Raw genomic sequence first — 15,986 nt, 5'->3', positions numbered from 1 at the left:
AAACAAAAAAAAAATGCTCCAGAATTAAAAAAATGAAGTTGTGTAATCAAATAGATTTCTATCTCAAAAATTACTTTACCAAATTAATTTCTATTTCAGAATTACTTCTAAAAAAGAAATTTTTGCTTTAAAAGTGTTGTCATGTGCGGCCGGAGTCATGACATTATCTCGGTGCTTTTCTTTTCTTTTTTATGTGGATTATCTAGTTTATCCTGATCTTTTTTTGGAACGATAGCATTCAGCCAAAGTGAGAGGAGACGTAACTTTTGGTCTTCGTCATTATGTCGGGGGAACGACTCCTGACACGCATGTTCTAACCATTGTCCTTCTTTTGTTGCTGTGATTCATTTCATGGGGCCGGTTGACTTTGACTCCAATCAACAAACACGACATCCTTAGTACTGTTTCAGATTTAATTTCGCTCTTTTTGGCCCAAACAGCAATCATTTCACATGCAGCTTGAAAGCAAATTCTTTTTTGCTTTGGATGTATTAAGATGCCATTTAAATCACCATAAAGTGGGTGACATTTAACTTTGGGTCCAATATCCTAAATATTGATATCACCGTAAATTTCAAATTGATATATCTGTCTCATCTTTCTTTCAAACGAATTTTGATGCCACAAAAAGTATAAAAAAATTACACTTGTGCCACATTTTCTACACCTTGACAAATTTTTGCAACATTAGGGAGGTAGGCCCATCTAGATCTTTCTTGGGTGTGCCCAACAAAACATACAAAAAAAAAAAAAAAACAAACAAACAAACTACTCGGGCTTAGTAAGTTCCACTGTTCTTTGGCCAAGACATTCATCTTAGTAACTGTAGATGGATGGACTGCATTGATGTTCTATACACATAAACGTACCATAGAGACCAAAGATAAGACTTAACTAGAGATTTAGCTCTGATGTCATCGTGTTCCTTTTTGTTTATACAAAAAATATTCCTAAAGAAGCAAATGGCGACATAGTAAAAGCAAACCCAATTTGATGGACTTTTTCATTATGGTTAAGTCGATGTGGCTAGTGACAGCTTAAATAGGAAGAGAGAGAGAGAGAGAGAGAGAGAGAGAGAGAGATTAAAGTGAATGCCCTAGATGGCCTAGGGGCATCCTTGGGCGCATTATGCTGGAAGCGATCGAATGGGTATTCTCGAGGATGATGTCCGAGATACCGTGCGTGTAGTGTGCGAGGAGATAATCTAACTGACTACGCAGGCGATTGTACAGACATGAGCCACGAGTAATGCACCCAACTTTGAGATGGGTCGAATGAATGTGCCGGAACTTAGGGCTTATTCCGGTGCCCGGGACGCTAAACAGCTCGAGAACTTTTTGTTTGACATAGAGCAATAATTTAGGGCAGTGCATCCAAACTCGGACCTGACCAAGGCAGGAATGTTTCCATAAGCTTCAGTCAATTTGCATCCATGGTAATCTTTGCAAAATGTTCTCTTCAACATCGAGCTGTTTTACCTCTAGATTTTATGCAGCTGCTATAGTATTTAGCCTAACTTTTTTCCACTTGCTATAGTGCATTCCTTAAGATTTGGAGTTGTGGTTCCAGATATAGCCAAACCACTAAACCTGGCAAATTGACTGAAGGTCGAGGTTAACCTAAAAACGATGCTACTCGACGATCCAATTGTCCGATCCATTCAAATGACCTGATGACCTAACAAAACAATGACGGAACTAACATGACTTAAAAGCTATCCACTTATATAACCATTCGAACTTTAATATCAGGAGACAGCTTATTTTTTACCATTTGTGTTGCAGAGTAATTCGAATCTTGCTCCCTTAAACGTGGCACACTACAAAAAAGCAAGGTTTTAGCCACGAAAAATTAGTGATGAAAAAAATTCGTGGCTAATTAGCGACAAAAATGGCCATGAAAGGAATTCGTTGCTAATTTGCGACGAAAAGAAATCCGTCGCTCATTTGCGACGAAAATAGCGATGAAAAAAGATTAGTCGCGAATTCGCAATGAAAAAAGATTCGTCGCAAATTCGCGACAACAATGGCCATGAAAAAAGTGTCGTCACTAATTTGCGACGACAAAAGCCATGAAAAGAGATTAGTCGCTAATTTGCGATGAAAATAGCAACGAAAACTGTTTGGGGTAAATTCGTCGCTAATTAGCGACGAATCACCTTCGTCGCAAAATTAGCAAGCGTTTAATATGTCCTCACTAAATTCATCACAAGACTTTTGTCGCTAAATTCGCCGCTAATTAGCGACAAAATTTCTATTTGTCGCTAATTAGCAACAAAAAGACCATTTCGTCACTAATTAGCGACAAACAATCTTCGTCGCAAAATTAGCAATGCCTTTAACACGTCGTCTCAAAAAGTTTTCGTCGCAAAATTCGTCGCTAATTAGCAACGGAAAAGTTATTTTGATCGCTAATTAGTAACAAAAGCATCATTCATCGCTAATTAGCGACGAATAGCTTTTTTTTTTTTTTTGTCTCTAATAAGCTACGAAATGGTTTTTGTCATGAATTTCATCGTTAATTAGCAACGAATCGTTAATCTTTGTTGCTATTTAGCGACAAACGTCTTTCGTCGCTAAAATTCATCGCTAAAGTCCACCGATAGTTTTTCATCACTAATTTCAAATTTCGTTGCTAATTTCGTCGCTAAATTCCTATGACATTTTCATCGCTAATTTCGTGGTTGAGTAAAATTTCACCATTTAAAATCACATTACCTTCTCTCTCCGCACTTTTCTCTTTCGTCCGCTCTCTTCTCTCTTCTCTTTTGCCTTTTGTCTTCTTTCCTTTCTATTCTTATTTGTGTCTAATGGTAATCATGGACTAACTTGTTGTTTATTTCACCATTTTCTTGTATTAATTGCCACAAGCGTCATGAATGTTAAGTAATTTTTCTTTTTCTTTTTTAGGTACATGTCCATTTGAAGGTCTCGCAATCCAAGTGAACCTTTCAATTTTTATCAAATTGACCACTTTCTCCTACAAAAAATTTAATCAAATACTTGGGTAAGTCTTCTTGACATTGTAACTTTTTTTTTTCAATTTCAAAGTAAAGTTGAGCTCGTTGATTGAAATAAGTTATGGTGTTTGTGTAAAAAGTGTAGTAATGCAAAATTAACGACAATGTTTGCAACATTTTTCTGCTAGATTGTTCATATAGGGTTGCAGTGAATTTTGTCGGTAGTTGGCGACGAAAGCAATTCCTCGCAAAAAAAATGCCTTCCGAATTAGCGACGAATATGATGTTTCGTCACTAATTAGCAACGAAACCAAATTCGTCGGTAGTTGGCAATGAAAGCGAACCTCACAACACATGCCGTCGGAATTAGCGACGAACATGTTTTTCGTTGCAAATTAGCGATGAAACCTCATGTTCGTCGCTAATTAGCGATGACGAACATGAGGTTTCGTCGTTGATTAGCGATGGGCTTTTCGTCGCTAATTAGCTACTTAGCGACGAACTTCTTGTTTTGTCGCTAATTAGCGATGAACAACTATTTTCGTCGCTAATTACTTCTTAGTGATGAACTTCCTATTAGTGACAAAATAAAGGCTTGTCGTAAAATTAGTAGTGGCTTTAAAGTGTCATCGCTAAATTTGTCACAAAAAATTTCATTGCTAAATTCATGTCTTATGGTAATCATAGAATAACTTCTTGTTTATTTCACCATTTTCTTCTATCAATTGCTATAAGCTTCATGAATCTTAAGTAATTTTTTTTTTTAGGTATGTGTCCATTTTAAGGTCTCGTAATCCAAGTGAATGTTGCAATTCTCATCAAGTTGACCGCTTTCTAATAAAAAGATTTCAGTCAAATACTTGGGTAAGTCTTCTTGATATGGTATTTTTTTTTTTTCAATTTCAAAGTAATTGTTTCGTCACAGACAGAATTTTAATTTTTACGATTTTATGGCTTTAATTAAGAATATTAAATAGTAAATATGAAATTTTTAATATTTTATGAGATTTTTAATATTTATATGAACACAATGCAAAGAGACAGGGCTCGGATGTATAATGTGACATCCCGAATTCCAACCCACTTTCAAAGCTATGAATGAATGAAATATCTCATTGATGTATTTCAGTCTAATCTTACTTGGAGTTGATCCCTCTTGAGCAGACCGACCAAATGGGATTGACTAGCTAGGAAAATCAAGTATGTGGACCTAAGAACTTGATCCTGGATTGACTCTTTGGCCATGAAAATTGTCGAGGGAATATTCTGGACCAACATAAGCCGATCCTAGAATGATTAAGGAACGATTTGGATAATACCCTACGCTTGGATCACGGGTGATTTCGTTTGACCTCGTATGAGTTCCGAACGTCCCCGAATTATTTTCTAACGATCGTGTCCATCGGGACTAGTGATTGACCCTCACAATTGAATGACAACCAAAGTCGCCATGGCTCAAGAAATTCTTAAACATGATTTTTATCACGGGTCGATACGCGTAACTCCTAAAAGCCGCATGTTAGTTTGAGATACACTGAAATTTCTATTGATCGAGATTGATCACGAATCGAGTTTCAGAATTTGACGTCAGACCTTCGGGGGTTTCAATAATTAAATTTTGGACGTTTCCTCATCTAGTGTATAATTTCTTCGCGGTTCGCCCAAAGGGTTCAGGAAAAATAAAATTTGGACTAGAAATGGGAAAAGACCCATTTACCCTTGAAGAATACCCAATTATTCACTTGGATCGAAGGGCATTTCGGTCAAATCACCTCCATGGCCGAAATTGACTAGTCAATGTTGATGGAAATTACCAACTTGCCCTTCTTGCCTTTCAAGACCAAAATATCTTGCCCTAAAAATATATTAATCTAATATATTGATTTTTGGTTGTCTTCTTCAAAAATTTCAAGAGACTTTCTCTCACCTCACTACTCTCTCTCTATCCTTTAGCTTGGCCTAATTTTCCTCCTTGCCGCCACCACCACCGCCAAAATTTCTTCAAACCATCACCAGCCTCACCTTGAACCACCAAAGTCGAGCTACCACCGGAGCTACTCGGAGTTGCTAGATTTTCGTGGGTTAAAGCCGGTCAAGAGGAGTTGCCGGAGCCGCCGGATTGGGGTCAAAATTTTCTCGGTTTCTCGCCGGAAAACTTGCTACATTTGTGGTAAGTTGGTCCCTAACCTTATATTAGGTATCTTGGGTGCTAATAGACTTGAGATTGGGTAGATTTGGGTGAAAAATTGGTGGTTTTTGGCCATTTTCATGCCTTGGGCGAGAATGAGAGAGAGAGGAGAGAGAAGTAGAGATGTTCTTGAATGAATAGTGATTTTTCATGATTACTAATGGACGGCTAGGATTTAATCTGGTTGATCTTGCTTTAATTGGACGGCTCACGTTAAATCTTGCTTGGGAAGATTGATCCGACGGTCGGGATTAATTCCTGAATAGTGGAGATAGATCGAGTGGTAGAGATTTATCGCACGTTAGAATATTCCGATCGTACGGTCACAATTAAATGCCATGGTAGTATAGATATTGGTATGGTACGTATTAAACGTACATTAGTATAATTCCGATCGTACGGTAGTTATTAATTGTTACGTGGGTATTATTTTGATCGTGTGGCGTAGATTAATTTTTTTGTGGTGACAATAATTAATCATGTGGCCCGATTGGCCATTGGTCTTGTGTGACCTAATCGGGTGGTCCCGATTTATTAATTCTCTAACGTGAGTGAATCACGTGGTTTTGATCGAATATTTGCCCAGTACAATTTAATTGAGTGGTCTCGATTGGGCAATTGAGAAAAATTGAGAAGATCGTGTGGTCCCGATCTTTTGTTGGAGGAAATTGGTGAGACCAAATGGTCTCGATCTGCTAATTAGGAAATTTAGCAAAATCACATGGCGAAGATTGATTGATTGGAAGGAATTAAGAGATCGTGTGATATCGGCCAAGCAATTGAAGAATTATTGTGATTATATGGTCTTCACGTGGAATTATTGAGAAGCAGTGTGGAATTTTACCCCGAGGCCTTATGATGCGGGGTATGTATTTTATGAGATCATATTATAGCCTGAGGCGTTATGACGCGGGCTCTATTATTATTTTACCCTGAGGCGTTAAATGCGGGGTTGTGCTTATTATTTTATCCCGAGACGTTAAACGCAGGATATTAACTTGAGGGGTTATTACGCGGGTTACAACGACCCGAGGCGTTATTACGCGGTCCTGTCCAGTTATAATATAGCCTGATGCGTTAAACACGGGCTCGGGACCAATGTGGAATTTTATATGATAGCCTGATGCGTTAAACGAGGGCTCTGGATCAACGTGGAATATTTATAATGGCCTAAGGCGTTATTACACGGGTTTGTCCAGTTATAATATAGCCTGATGTGTTAAACGCAGGCTCTGTACCAATGTGGAATTTTATATGATAGCTTGATGCATTAAACGCGGGCTCTAGATCAACGTGGAATATTTATAATGGCCTGAGACGTTATTACGCGGGTCTGTCCAGTTATAATATAGCCTAATGCGTTAAACGCGGGCCCCGGACCAGCGTGAAATTTTATACAATAGCCTGAGGCCTGGAACGCAGGCTTTGGAGCAACGTGGAATATTTTTATTCTAGTCCGAGACGTGAAATATCGATATGGGGGTAACGTGGAATATTTGTAAAGGTGTGCCAATTTTTGGAGAAAGAATGGAATATTCAGGAATTTATTTGTGAAATTTTTTATTGTCGGATGATTTGTTGGAAATTGCTCGCCTAGGACGTGTCTGGAGGCACTAGAGCCCTAACCTAGAGTTAGGGGCTTTCTTATTGAGATTTTATTTCACCCCGTCGTGGGCTCTCATTTTTCGAACGCTCCGCCTCAACAATGAATGATCCACCCAGGAAATTCGGTATTCCCCGAGGTCATGGTACCAGGAGAAGATGGGGAGGTTGTAGAGCCATCGGATGCAGAATAGCCACCCGAGCTTGACGAGAATGAGTTGGAGGCGAGAGATGATATAGTACCGGATAGCGAGGACGAGGTCTAGGGTAGTTGGCCTCTTGAGCTTTTGTAGAGTATTTTCTTTTGGAAGCACAGCGGGCTTCGACCACGTAATCTTCTGTTATAGGCGGTCACAGGCTTGTACAAGAGCCTCCGAAACCCTAGGTTTGAAGGTTGTAACAATTATGTATATATGTACATAAGTTTGTTTTACCATCCCAAGTCATCGTGATGTTAATTGGTTTCTGTACGGAGAATTGTTTCTGCTTCCACAAGTGTTGTATTTGTTGACCTTTGGATCTTGGAGAACCGTACACAGTCGTGGTCGGGTGAGATGTCGACGGCTCACAAGGTTCAGGTCGTGACATATAATAAGAACTTATCTGGATGTCGAGGTTTGACCAATGAGTTTCGATCTGGATTGGAACAATTTTTGAAATTTGCTAGTAGTAAATTTGAGTTCATGGATGGAAATAAGTTAAGGTGTCCGTGTAAAAAGTACAATAATAGTAAATTTCATGTGTGTGGCAAAGTTAGAGAACATCTTTATAGATTTGGGTTCACTCCGAATTATTATAATTGGACTTGCCATGATGAACCATTTATATCCGATGAAGAATATAGAAGAAGTGACCAATTTTTAGTTAGAGAAGAATGTAGCTATTATAACTAATTGAACCCATACTAGAAGATGGCGATTGATGTAGTTGGCTAGAATTTTATTTCATAATCGAACCATGCGAGTACTAATTTTGCTCCTATATTTGAATAAGTGGGTACTAGCTGTGCATCACAATTGGAAGAGACAAGAGTAACAGGCTTTGAGGAGAATGTGTATAATGAAACTTCTACATTTAATCGGCTCTGGGAAGTGTTGAAAGTAGCAGATGAACCTTTATGGGCAGGTTGTGACAACCACATTAAGTTATCGGTGACAGCAAAACTGTTAAACATCAAGGCAGAACATAATGCGTCCGAGAATTGCTTCAACTCTTTTATTAATGTAATACGTGAAGTAATACCTCGAGATAACATCATGCCAAGTGATTTTTACAACATGAAGAAGCTAGTGGATAACTTAGGTCTTCCAATTGTAAGGATTGACGTATGTAGTAGGGGTTGTATGTTATATTAGGGGCATAATAAAAATGCAGAATCTTGCAAATTCTGTAGCCAACCCAGGTACAAGATTAGCAAGAGACAGGGTCGTAATCAGAAGCGTAGACCATGCAAGCAAATGTTTTATCTGCCCTTAATCCCCAGATTGCAAAGGCATTATGCGTCTCAAGACACTGCTGAACATATGAATTGTCATGCAAATCATGAAACAAAAGAGGCCAATGTATCATCCTTCATATGCAAAAGCATGGAAATATTTTGATAGAACATACCCTAAGTTTGCGATGGAGCCTCGAAACATCAGGTTAGGTCTGTGTGCTGATGAATTTGCTTCATTTGGGAAATTAGGAAAAAGTTATTCATGTTGGCCAGTTATCTTAACTCCGTACAATCTTCCACCTAGTATGTGCATGAAGACACCTTATACGTTTTTGATATTGATCGTGCCCGACCCGCAAAACCCAAAAAAGATAATAGATGTTTATATGTAACTATTGATTACGGAGTTACGACAGCTATATGATGAAAGTGTCCTTACGTATAATGTTTCTAATGATCAAACATTTATAATGAAGGCTCGCTCTTCTTTGGACGATAAATGACTTTCTAGCTTATGGAATGTTATCCGGATGGAGTACAGCTGGGATATTAGGATGTTCGATATGTATAGAAAGATCAAAGTCATTCAGATTAAAACATGGTAAGAAGGCTAGCTATTTTGACTGTAACGCACAATTTTTGCCGATAAATCATACATTTATAAGGAATAAAAAAGAGTTCATTAAGAATAGGATTAAAAGAACACCCCCACTATGGAGGTTGACCGATGATCAAATTTGGGAGCGAGTGCATCACTTTCCCACCGTTGTTGAAAACCCCCATGACAAGACTATTGCGTACAGAAGCACACATAAGCGGACTAAACGCAATATATTTTGGGATCTACCATATTGGAAGACCCATCATATTCATCATAATCTTGACATCATACACATAGAAAAGAATGTTTTCGACAATGTCATAAATACTGTGATGGATATCACTGGAAAAACAAAAGACAACTTGAATGCAAGAAAAGATATGAGAGATATTTGTGATCGACCAGCACTAGATGTAAATGCAAGTGACAGGAGACCAAAACCAAAAGCAGTTTACACGATGGACAAGGAGCAAAGACGGGTTGTTTGTCAATGATTGAAATCAGTGCGATTTCTTGATGGATACGCTTCGAACCTCGAGAGATAAGTTGATTTGAATGAATGCAAGTTAACAGGTTTGAAGAACCATGATTGTCACATATTTATGGAAAGACTAATTCCAATAGCTTTCAAGGAACTTCTGCCAAACTTTGTATGGAGTGCCATCATAGAGTTAAATAATTTCCTTAATGGTATTTGCTCAACAGTATTAAAAGCATCACATGGAGAAACTAGAGAGAAATATTCCAATAATTCTTTGCAACTTAGAAATGATATTTCATCCATCGTTCTTTGATTCAATAGAGCATCTCTTAGTTCACTTGCCTTATGAGCCCAAAGTTGTAGATCCCATTCAATTTCGTTGGAAGTATCCATTTGAGAGGTAAAATATTTTTTTAATAATTTCGAATTACTTTATTACTTATTATGTTTTGATAAACTTCTTCATATTGCAACTAGATTCTCATATCATTTGAAGAAAAAAGTGAAAAACAAGGCGTGTATTGAAGCTTCAATTTGTAATGCATATATTGTGGAAGAAGTGACAACATTTGCATCATATTATTTTGAACCACACATGCAGTGCAAGAGGCAAAGAGCAGGAAAAAATGATGAGAGCCCCATTGATCCCAATTGCAAATCTTTATCTTGGTCGACCAAGCGACGCATGTAAATTTCGTTACTTAACAGATGAAGAATGGCGGGTAACCAATACATATATTTTGCTGAATTGTTCAAAAGTGAAGCCATACTTCGAGTAAGTGTACTTTTGAAAATATATTTATTGTGTGTCAAACATTTGCTAATATATAATAGGTATTTGTAGGATGTTTCAAACTTCAATGTATGGACTACCACCAAATGAGTTTGACCGTTTGTGCGATGAAGAATTTACAACATGGTTCAAAACATATGTAAGTTGTCTATTGACGAAAAGCAAGTTATTAATATTTTTTAAATCATTAATTAAAAATATTATTGACTTTGCGTGTGTGACTTTAGATTCACGGTAATCATGATCAAGTTGAAGAGCAAGGATTGATATACCATCTGTCATGGGATCCACAATCAAGGGTACGAACTTAGCCAACATATTTCATAAATGGATATAATTTTCACACTCAAGAGTACTAAATGAGAAAAGCCACAATGAATAGTGGTGTGTGTGTTCGGTCATCCAATGGAGGCAGTGTAAAAGACTATTTTATGACTTGTTGGATGAAATCATCGAGATAGAGTACCTTGGACCATTAATGTGAGTTGTGTTATTTAAGTGCATATGGTTCGATCCCGTCAAAGGAATGAAGGTACATACAAAGTTTAATTTGGTTAAAGTAAATCACAAGAAAAAGTATATGAAATATGAACCATTTATCTTGGCATAACAAGCAATTCAAGTATATTATGCATCATATCATAGTTTGAAACATGACAAATCTGATTGGTGGGCTGTATGTAAAACCAAAGCAGTAAAAAAAATCGAAGAACTCTGGAAGGATACAGCCTATCAACAAGAGGAAGTTTGTAACACGGTTTAAACTGAGGAATATAACATTCCGACTTTACGAGATCCATGTGGAGCAATGATAGATGTGGATCTAACTGAAATTCGCGAATCAAATGTAGAATGTGTTGAAGAATCCGATTTTGAGACAGAGAATGAAGATGATGCTCATGAAGAAGATGAAGATCAAGACAACGACAAATGTGAAGATGAAGATGATGAAGAAGATGAAAATTAGGATTTTTAAGACTTTACTAATTATGTGTAATTATTATTATTATTGCGACGTATGTTATTGTTGTTCACATTATTACATTATTATTACTATTGTTATTATCATAATTATTGTTATTATTATGGTTGTTATTGATTACTACTATTGTTATTATTAATAATGTAATAGGGCATTTGAAAAGTTTCGTTGCTAAATGGCAACAAACCACACAATTTAATTGTCATTATCATTATTATTGTTATTATTATTGTTGCTGTTGATTATTATATGGCCAGCTATGTTTTTATTTTTTATTTTATTTTTCGCGAAAAGTTTGTCTCTAATTAGACTATTCGTCACTAAATTCGTCGCTAATTAGCAATAGAAAAAATTCGTTGTAAAAATCGTCGCTAATTAGTGACAACACAACAACTCGTTACTAATTAGCAATGGAGAAAGATCGTCGCTAAATTATTCGTCGCTAATTTCGTCAATAATTAGCAACGGAAAAATTTTTCGTTGCAAAATTAGTCGCAAAAATGTTTGTCGCTAATTTTGTTGCTAATTACAACGGAAAAAAGTTCGTCGGAAAGGCTTTCGTCGCTAAATACACCGTAAATTAAATTACATCCGAAGTTGTTAAACTAATTGTTTGTCGCTAATTTCGCTAATTTCGTCACCAATTAGCAACAAACCTTATTCGTCGCAAAATTAGCAATGTATTAAATTTTTCGACCCTAAATTCGTTGTTAATTAGGGATGAATGTTGTTCCTTCATCGCTAATTGGTGACTGATGTGGTGACATGCTAAATTATTCGTCGCAAATTTTTTTAAGTCCTGCCGTTCATCGCACATTTTTTTAGCGACATCATTTTCGTCGCCAAATTCTGGTATGATACGAGAAATGTAAATACATGTGAAGCACACATTTCGTAAAACGAATTGGTAGGATCAATGCTGTTCATGTACTTTTTATCCACTCAATTGGTAACCCTCCAAAGATCTATTCCCTTCTCGAGTTTCCGATAGCAGAAATTCTACAATCCAAACTAAAAATTATTAGAAACCATATGTGCTCAGTAGTCATTAGTCCATGAATCAAGTTAAACAAATTTGATTGTCTTGGGCGTGCAGTTCAGCTGGCACAAAGTTCATCTACGTTGTCAGATGCATTTTCAATCTCTATAGCAATAACAAAGGGGATGTGAATTTTATAGTAGAAGACGGAAACAATAAGATGCAGTTCATCGACAATTAGGCATACGGACAAAATCATGGTAATATAAAAACTTTGTTCCCTCCGCACCAGCTTTCTAGCAGAGAAAAGGCATTTGATATGGTTGAAATGGATCACCGTGGACCAGATAAAACAGAGGGTACTACAGAAATGGTCGTGCCGAATTCAACATCCTCTTGTCCAATTCTCACACCAACATTTGTCCTGACAGGATATGAGAAGTTATAATCCAGGTCATCTGGGAGTTATAATCCAGGTCATCTGGGACTTCGATCACTCTTTCCAGGACTTTGATGACCGTCGACATGGAAGGTCTTTTTTTGAAATCGACTTGCAAGCACCACGCGGCAAGCCTCATCATGTCGACCACATGAGGTCCGTTCAGTTGCATATCCTCACTATTCTTATCAATCATATCCAATATCCGTCCTTCTTCCACCTTTCTCTTTAAAACTCCTAGTAGGTACATGTCTTCCTGATCCTGAGATTCGTCGAAAACTTTCCTTCCACAGACAATCTCTAGGATTACCACACCGAAACTATAGATGTCCACTTTCTCAGTAATTGCTGTGTGTAGCCATTCTGGGGCCAAATAGCCTGGGGTTCCCCTCATTGTGGTCACAATTTGGCTTTGGTCCTTATCGACTAGCTTAGACAAGCCAAAATCTGCAACCTTAGCATTGAAATTTTCGTCCAAGAGAATATTTTGGGGCTTAATGTCCATGTGGACGATTTTCCATCTACATTCTTCATGGAGATAACATAGGCCCTTGGCCATATCACAAATGATCTTCCTCTTCTGTTGCCAATCGAGCACGAATGACTCGTCTAATCCATGAAAGATCCATTTATCTAAGGACCCTTTGGACATGTATTCATAGACAAGCAGCCTATGACAGTTCTCCGCACAAAATCCAATGAGTTGTACCAAGTTTACGTGATGGATATTGCCAATGCTCTCAACCTCGGCAAGAAAAGATTTCTTAGATTGACACAAACCATTGAGGTGCTTCACAGCGACCTTCGTGCCGTTAGCTAGAGTGCCTTGATAAACAACGCTAAATCCACCCTCCCCGAGCCTCTTATTGAAATCCTCGGTAATTGCTTTTAAATCATCATAGGTGAATCTCTTAGGTGCTCCAGGAATGTGATCAAGATAGTCCTCTTCGACCCCGTCGACGCCTTTGTTTCTAAAACGGCATTTTATAACGACGACTAGTAAGATGAAGGCTAAGAGTGATCTGAGGCTAGAAGTGATTATTACAGTCGGAACGGCCTTTGCCCTTTTACCGTTCGGAGGAACAGGAGGTTCATTTATACTGGGAGAAGAAACAGGAGGTTCGCTTGGAATGTGAGGAATTTGAGTTTCACTCAGGGGATTCTGCACTTTAATAGAAATTATCCAATGCGGAACCGAATCTCCCAAGTTTGTAATCGAAAATACCTGAGATACCAAGTAGCATGAACCTGAAATGTTATGGCGGCCATCAAATACTACATAATACAAACCCGCTCAGCACAAGCAGTTATTCGCACAAGCCTCCTTGCAACTGTCGTGATCTATATTGCGAATACTGGGGGTGTCCGCCCTGCCGGTGAAGTAAGCAATCACCCCGTAATCCAAAAAGCTCAGAGATTGCGAAGCTTCGCAAGTCAAAGGAATTGTTTCGGAGCACCCGGCTCCAGGGTCTGTATCAACTCTTGGCTTGAAGTACGGATCCGGACAACTGCACTTCCCAAGTCCAGTACAAATTCCGTAATTCCCACAAACCATGGGATCACCGCAGTCCCCAACGATGTCTGTTAGAACGTCATGTGCCACGATCCACTCATTTTGATTCTGCTGATACACCCTCATATGTCCATCAGATTCAAGCCTCAAGTACTGCATAGCCACAGACGAATTAAAACCGGAAAACAAAGAACCGTTTCTAACGAAATTCACAAACAATGCAAGATGTCCTTGGGTGAATTCAACATAATTAGAGTCGTTGCTTGTGTTTGGAAAATTTATGCCCAAATGATAATAAACCTGCGGAGGGTTAGTCTCCATCTGAGCAAATAAACCATCAGCAGTCAAAGAAACCGAAAGTAAACCATATTCGCTCATGTTTGTCGCGGAATAACTAGTGGTCAATTTCTGCCCGACCCTCAAGTTTTGTCCCGGGAGAAGCGTGTTCGCAGGTTGATCAAAGGACTGCCACACCGCATTGTTGTTCTCATCGAACAGCACAAGGCTTCCGGTATCTGCAAGTTGATGCCAGCAACAGACGCTTACCATCAGTTTGGGTTGACCACACGATGGACCCGGTATCTTTCAATACCAAATCTCCTCCTCCTGTGAGCTCCACGGTGGCCTGGGCTCCAACAGGACGGTCCCGATTAGCGGACCACACCACCGCCGGAGGCATGCTGCTGTCGATAGTAGAATACGAGTCAGTCTGAACGATGGCAACCCCGAAAAAGTAACTTACTTCAGAGTTTTGGGTAAAGAAGGCACAGGCGAATGCCGAACCATTATGGCTCTAAAGAAGAACGGGCATCATGAGGGCATCGTCTGTATAGAACCCAATATTATCGTCAAAACTTGCGACAGCCCATGTGGTGTTAAGGCCTGCGGTTGGATAAATGACCGATCGGGCGCCGATCAAACTGAGGAAAAATATTAGGACAAACAGGCTGGAGGGTGTGAACATAGTGTGATGTTATCAGAAACAAGAAGCAGGAGAGGAATGTGGAGCAGGAGAGGGAAACAAGAAGCCGAATTCCTAAGTATTAAGGTGAAACGGCCGTCCTCGCAAGCACCATTGGGAAGTCCAAAGTAACTTATTTCTTCAAGGCTTGAATGCCGAAGGCATCCGTACTCCTTATGGCAACAAGAAAGCAATTCCAACCTACCTAGACAGCCAGGGCGATACTGACAACTACGATTACTTCGAAACAAGAGCGCCTGTTTTCCCTTGCCATGAGCAAATTCTTTGTACTTGTAGTTGTTAGTTTAAGGATGTTAGAGCAAAACCAGCAGCTCCGATGCATAGCTACCGAGCGCAACAAGCCGAAGACGATGGATTAGTGTTTTGTTTTGTCCCTTGCTCCATAGAATTGACATTGGACCCGCGACTTCGACCTACTAATATGCAGTTCAGTCTATGACATCATTCGCACTAAACATGGTACGCAATGTTTTGCACCGTATCAAGGTCACAATCAATATCATCACGATCCTCAATGTCAATATCATCAATAAGAAAACTTCCAAGCTTGTTATCCAGGAACTTGTTCAGAAATTCTGTAATGGAAGGATCATAGGAGTTTTTCATTAGGTCTTTGACCAAATACGGTCGTCCAATTTCTATAGAACCTATCACAAGTCAATATATAACTTATATGATAATCCGAAAGCAATCAGAACATGTGCTAAACTTTTAGGTCAAAAAGGAATTTGTTGCTGGTGTTAATTACACAATAGTTGCACGTCATAACATCTGTACATGTTTGAACTAGATCACTGCATCTATCAATATATTGTCCACGCTGATGATCCAAACTAAACATATTGCTAGGGAAATTATCCAGGAAGTCATAAACATATCGCATTTTGGCCAATCAAATCCTAAACCTTTCAATTTTACCAATTGAGTCATAAATTTTTTTGTCACTTTGCCAATTAAGTCCATCCAGTAAATTTTAGTTGAAAATCGCGCGCGTGGATGCCAAAAGTCTAACATGGCACCATAGACGCT

At 38.6% G+C, this 15,986-nt stretch overlaps 1 protein-coding gene across 1 annotated transcript; it reads right to left on the bottom strand.

Annotated features, from left to right (window-relative positions):
• Positions 1-12,430: 12,430 nt before the first annotated feature.
• Positions 12,431-15,563, bottom strand: LOC115732660 (G-type lectin S-receptor-like serine/threonine-protein kinase At5g24080). Its single transcript, XM_048277450.1, has 5 exons — positions 15,435-15,563; positions 14,522-14,768; positions 14,276-14,490; positions 13,819-14,128; positions 12,431-13,737 (listed from the first exon to the last, which is right to left on the bottom strand). The coding sequence occupies exons 1-5, from the start codon at positions 15,561-15,563 to the stop codon at positions 12,431-12,433; spliced, it is 2,208 nt and encodes a 735-aa protein (XP_048133407.1).
• Between the last annotated feature and the right edge of the window lie 423 nt (positions 15,564-15,986).

Source organism: Rhodamnia argentea, chromosome 1 (assembly GCF_020921035.1).
Source record: "Rhodamnia argentea isolate NSW1041297 chromosome 1, ASM2092103v1, whole genome shotgun sequence".
NCBI lineage: Eukaryota > Viridiplantae > Streptophyta > Magnoliopsida > Myrtales > Myrtaceae > Rhodamnia > Rhodamnia argentea.
Note: the sequence above shows the minus strand (reverse complement) of the source record. Positions and strands in the feature narration are given on the sequence as shown.

What these genes read in the sequence shown, in the direction of transcription:
- LOC115732660 (XM_048277450.1), bottom strand. Translation starts at nt 15,563, where the DNA reads ATGAAAAACTCCTATGATCCTTCCATTACAGAATTTCTGAACAAGTTC. An exon ending in TTGATTGTGACCTTGATACG is followed by an intron (nt 14,769 to 15,434) that starts GTGCAAAACATT and finishes GTTCTTCTTTAG; the next exon opens with AGCCATAATGGTTCGGCATT. An exon ending in CGGCAGGGCGGACACCCCCA is followed by an intron (nt 13,738 to 13,818) that starts GTATTCGCAATA and finishes TGTATTATGTAG; the next exon opens with TATTTGATGGCCGCCATAAC.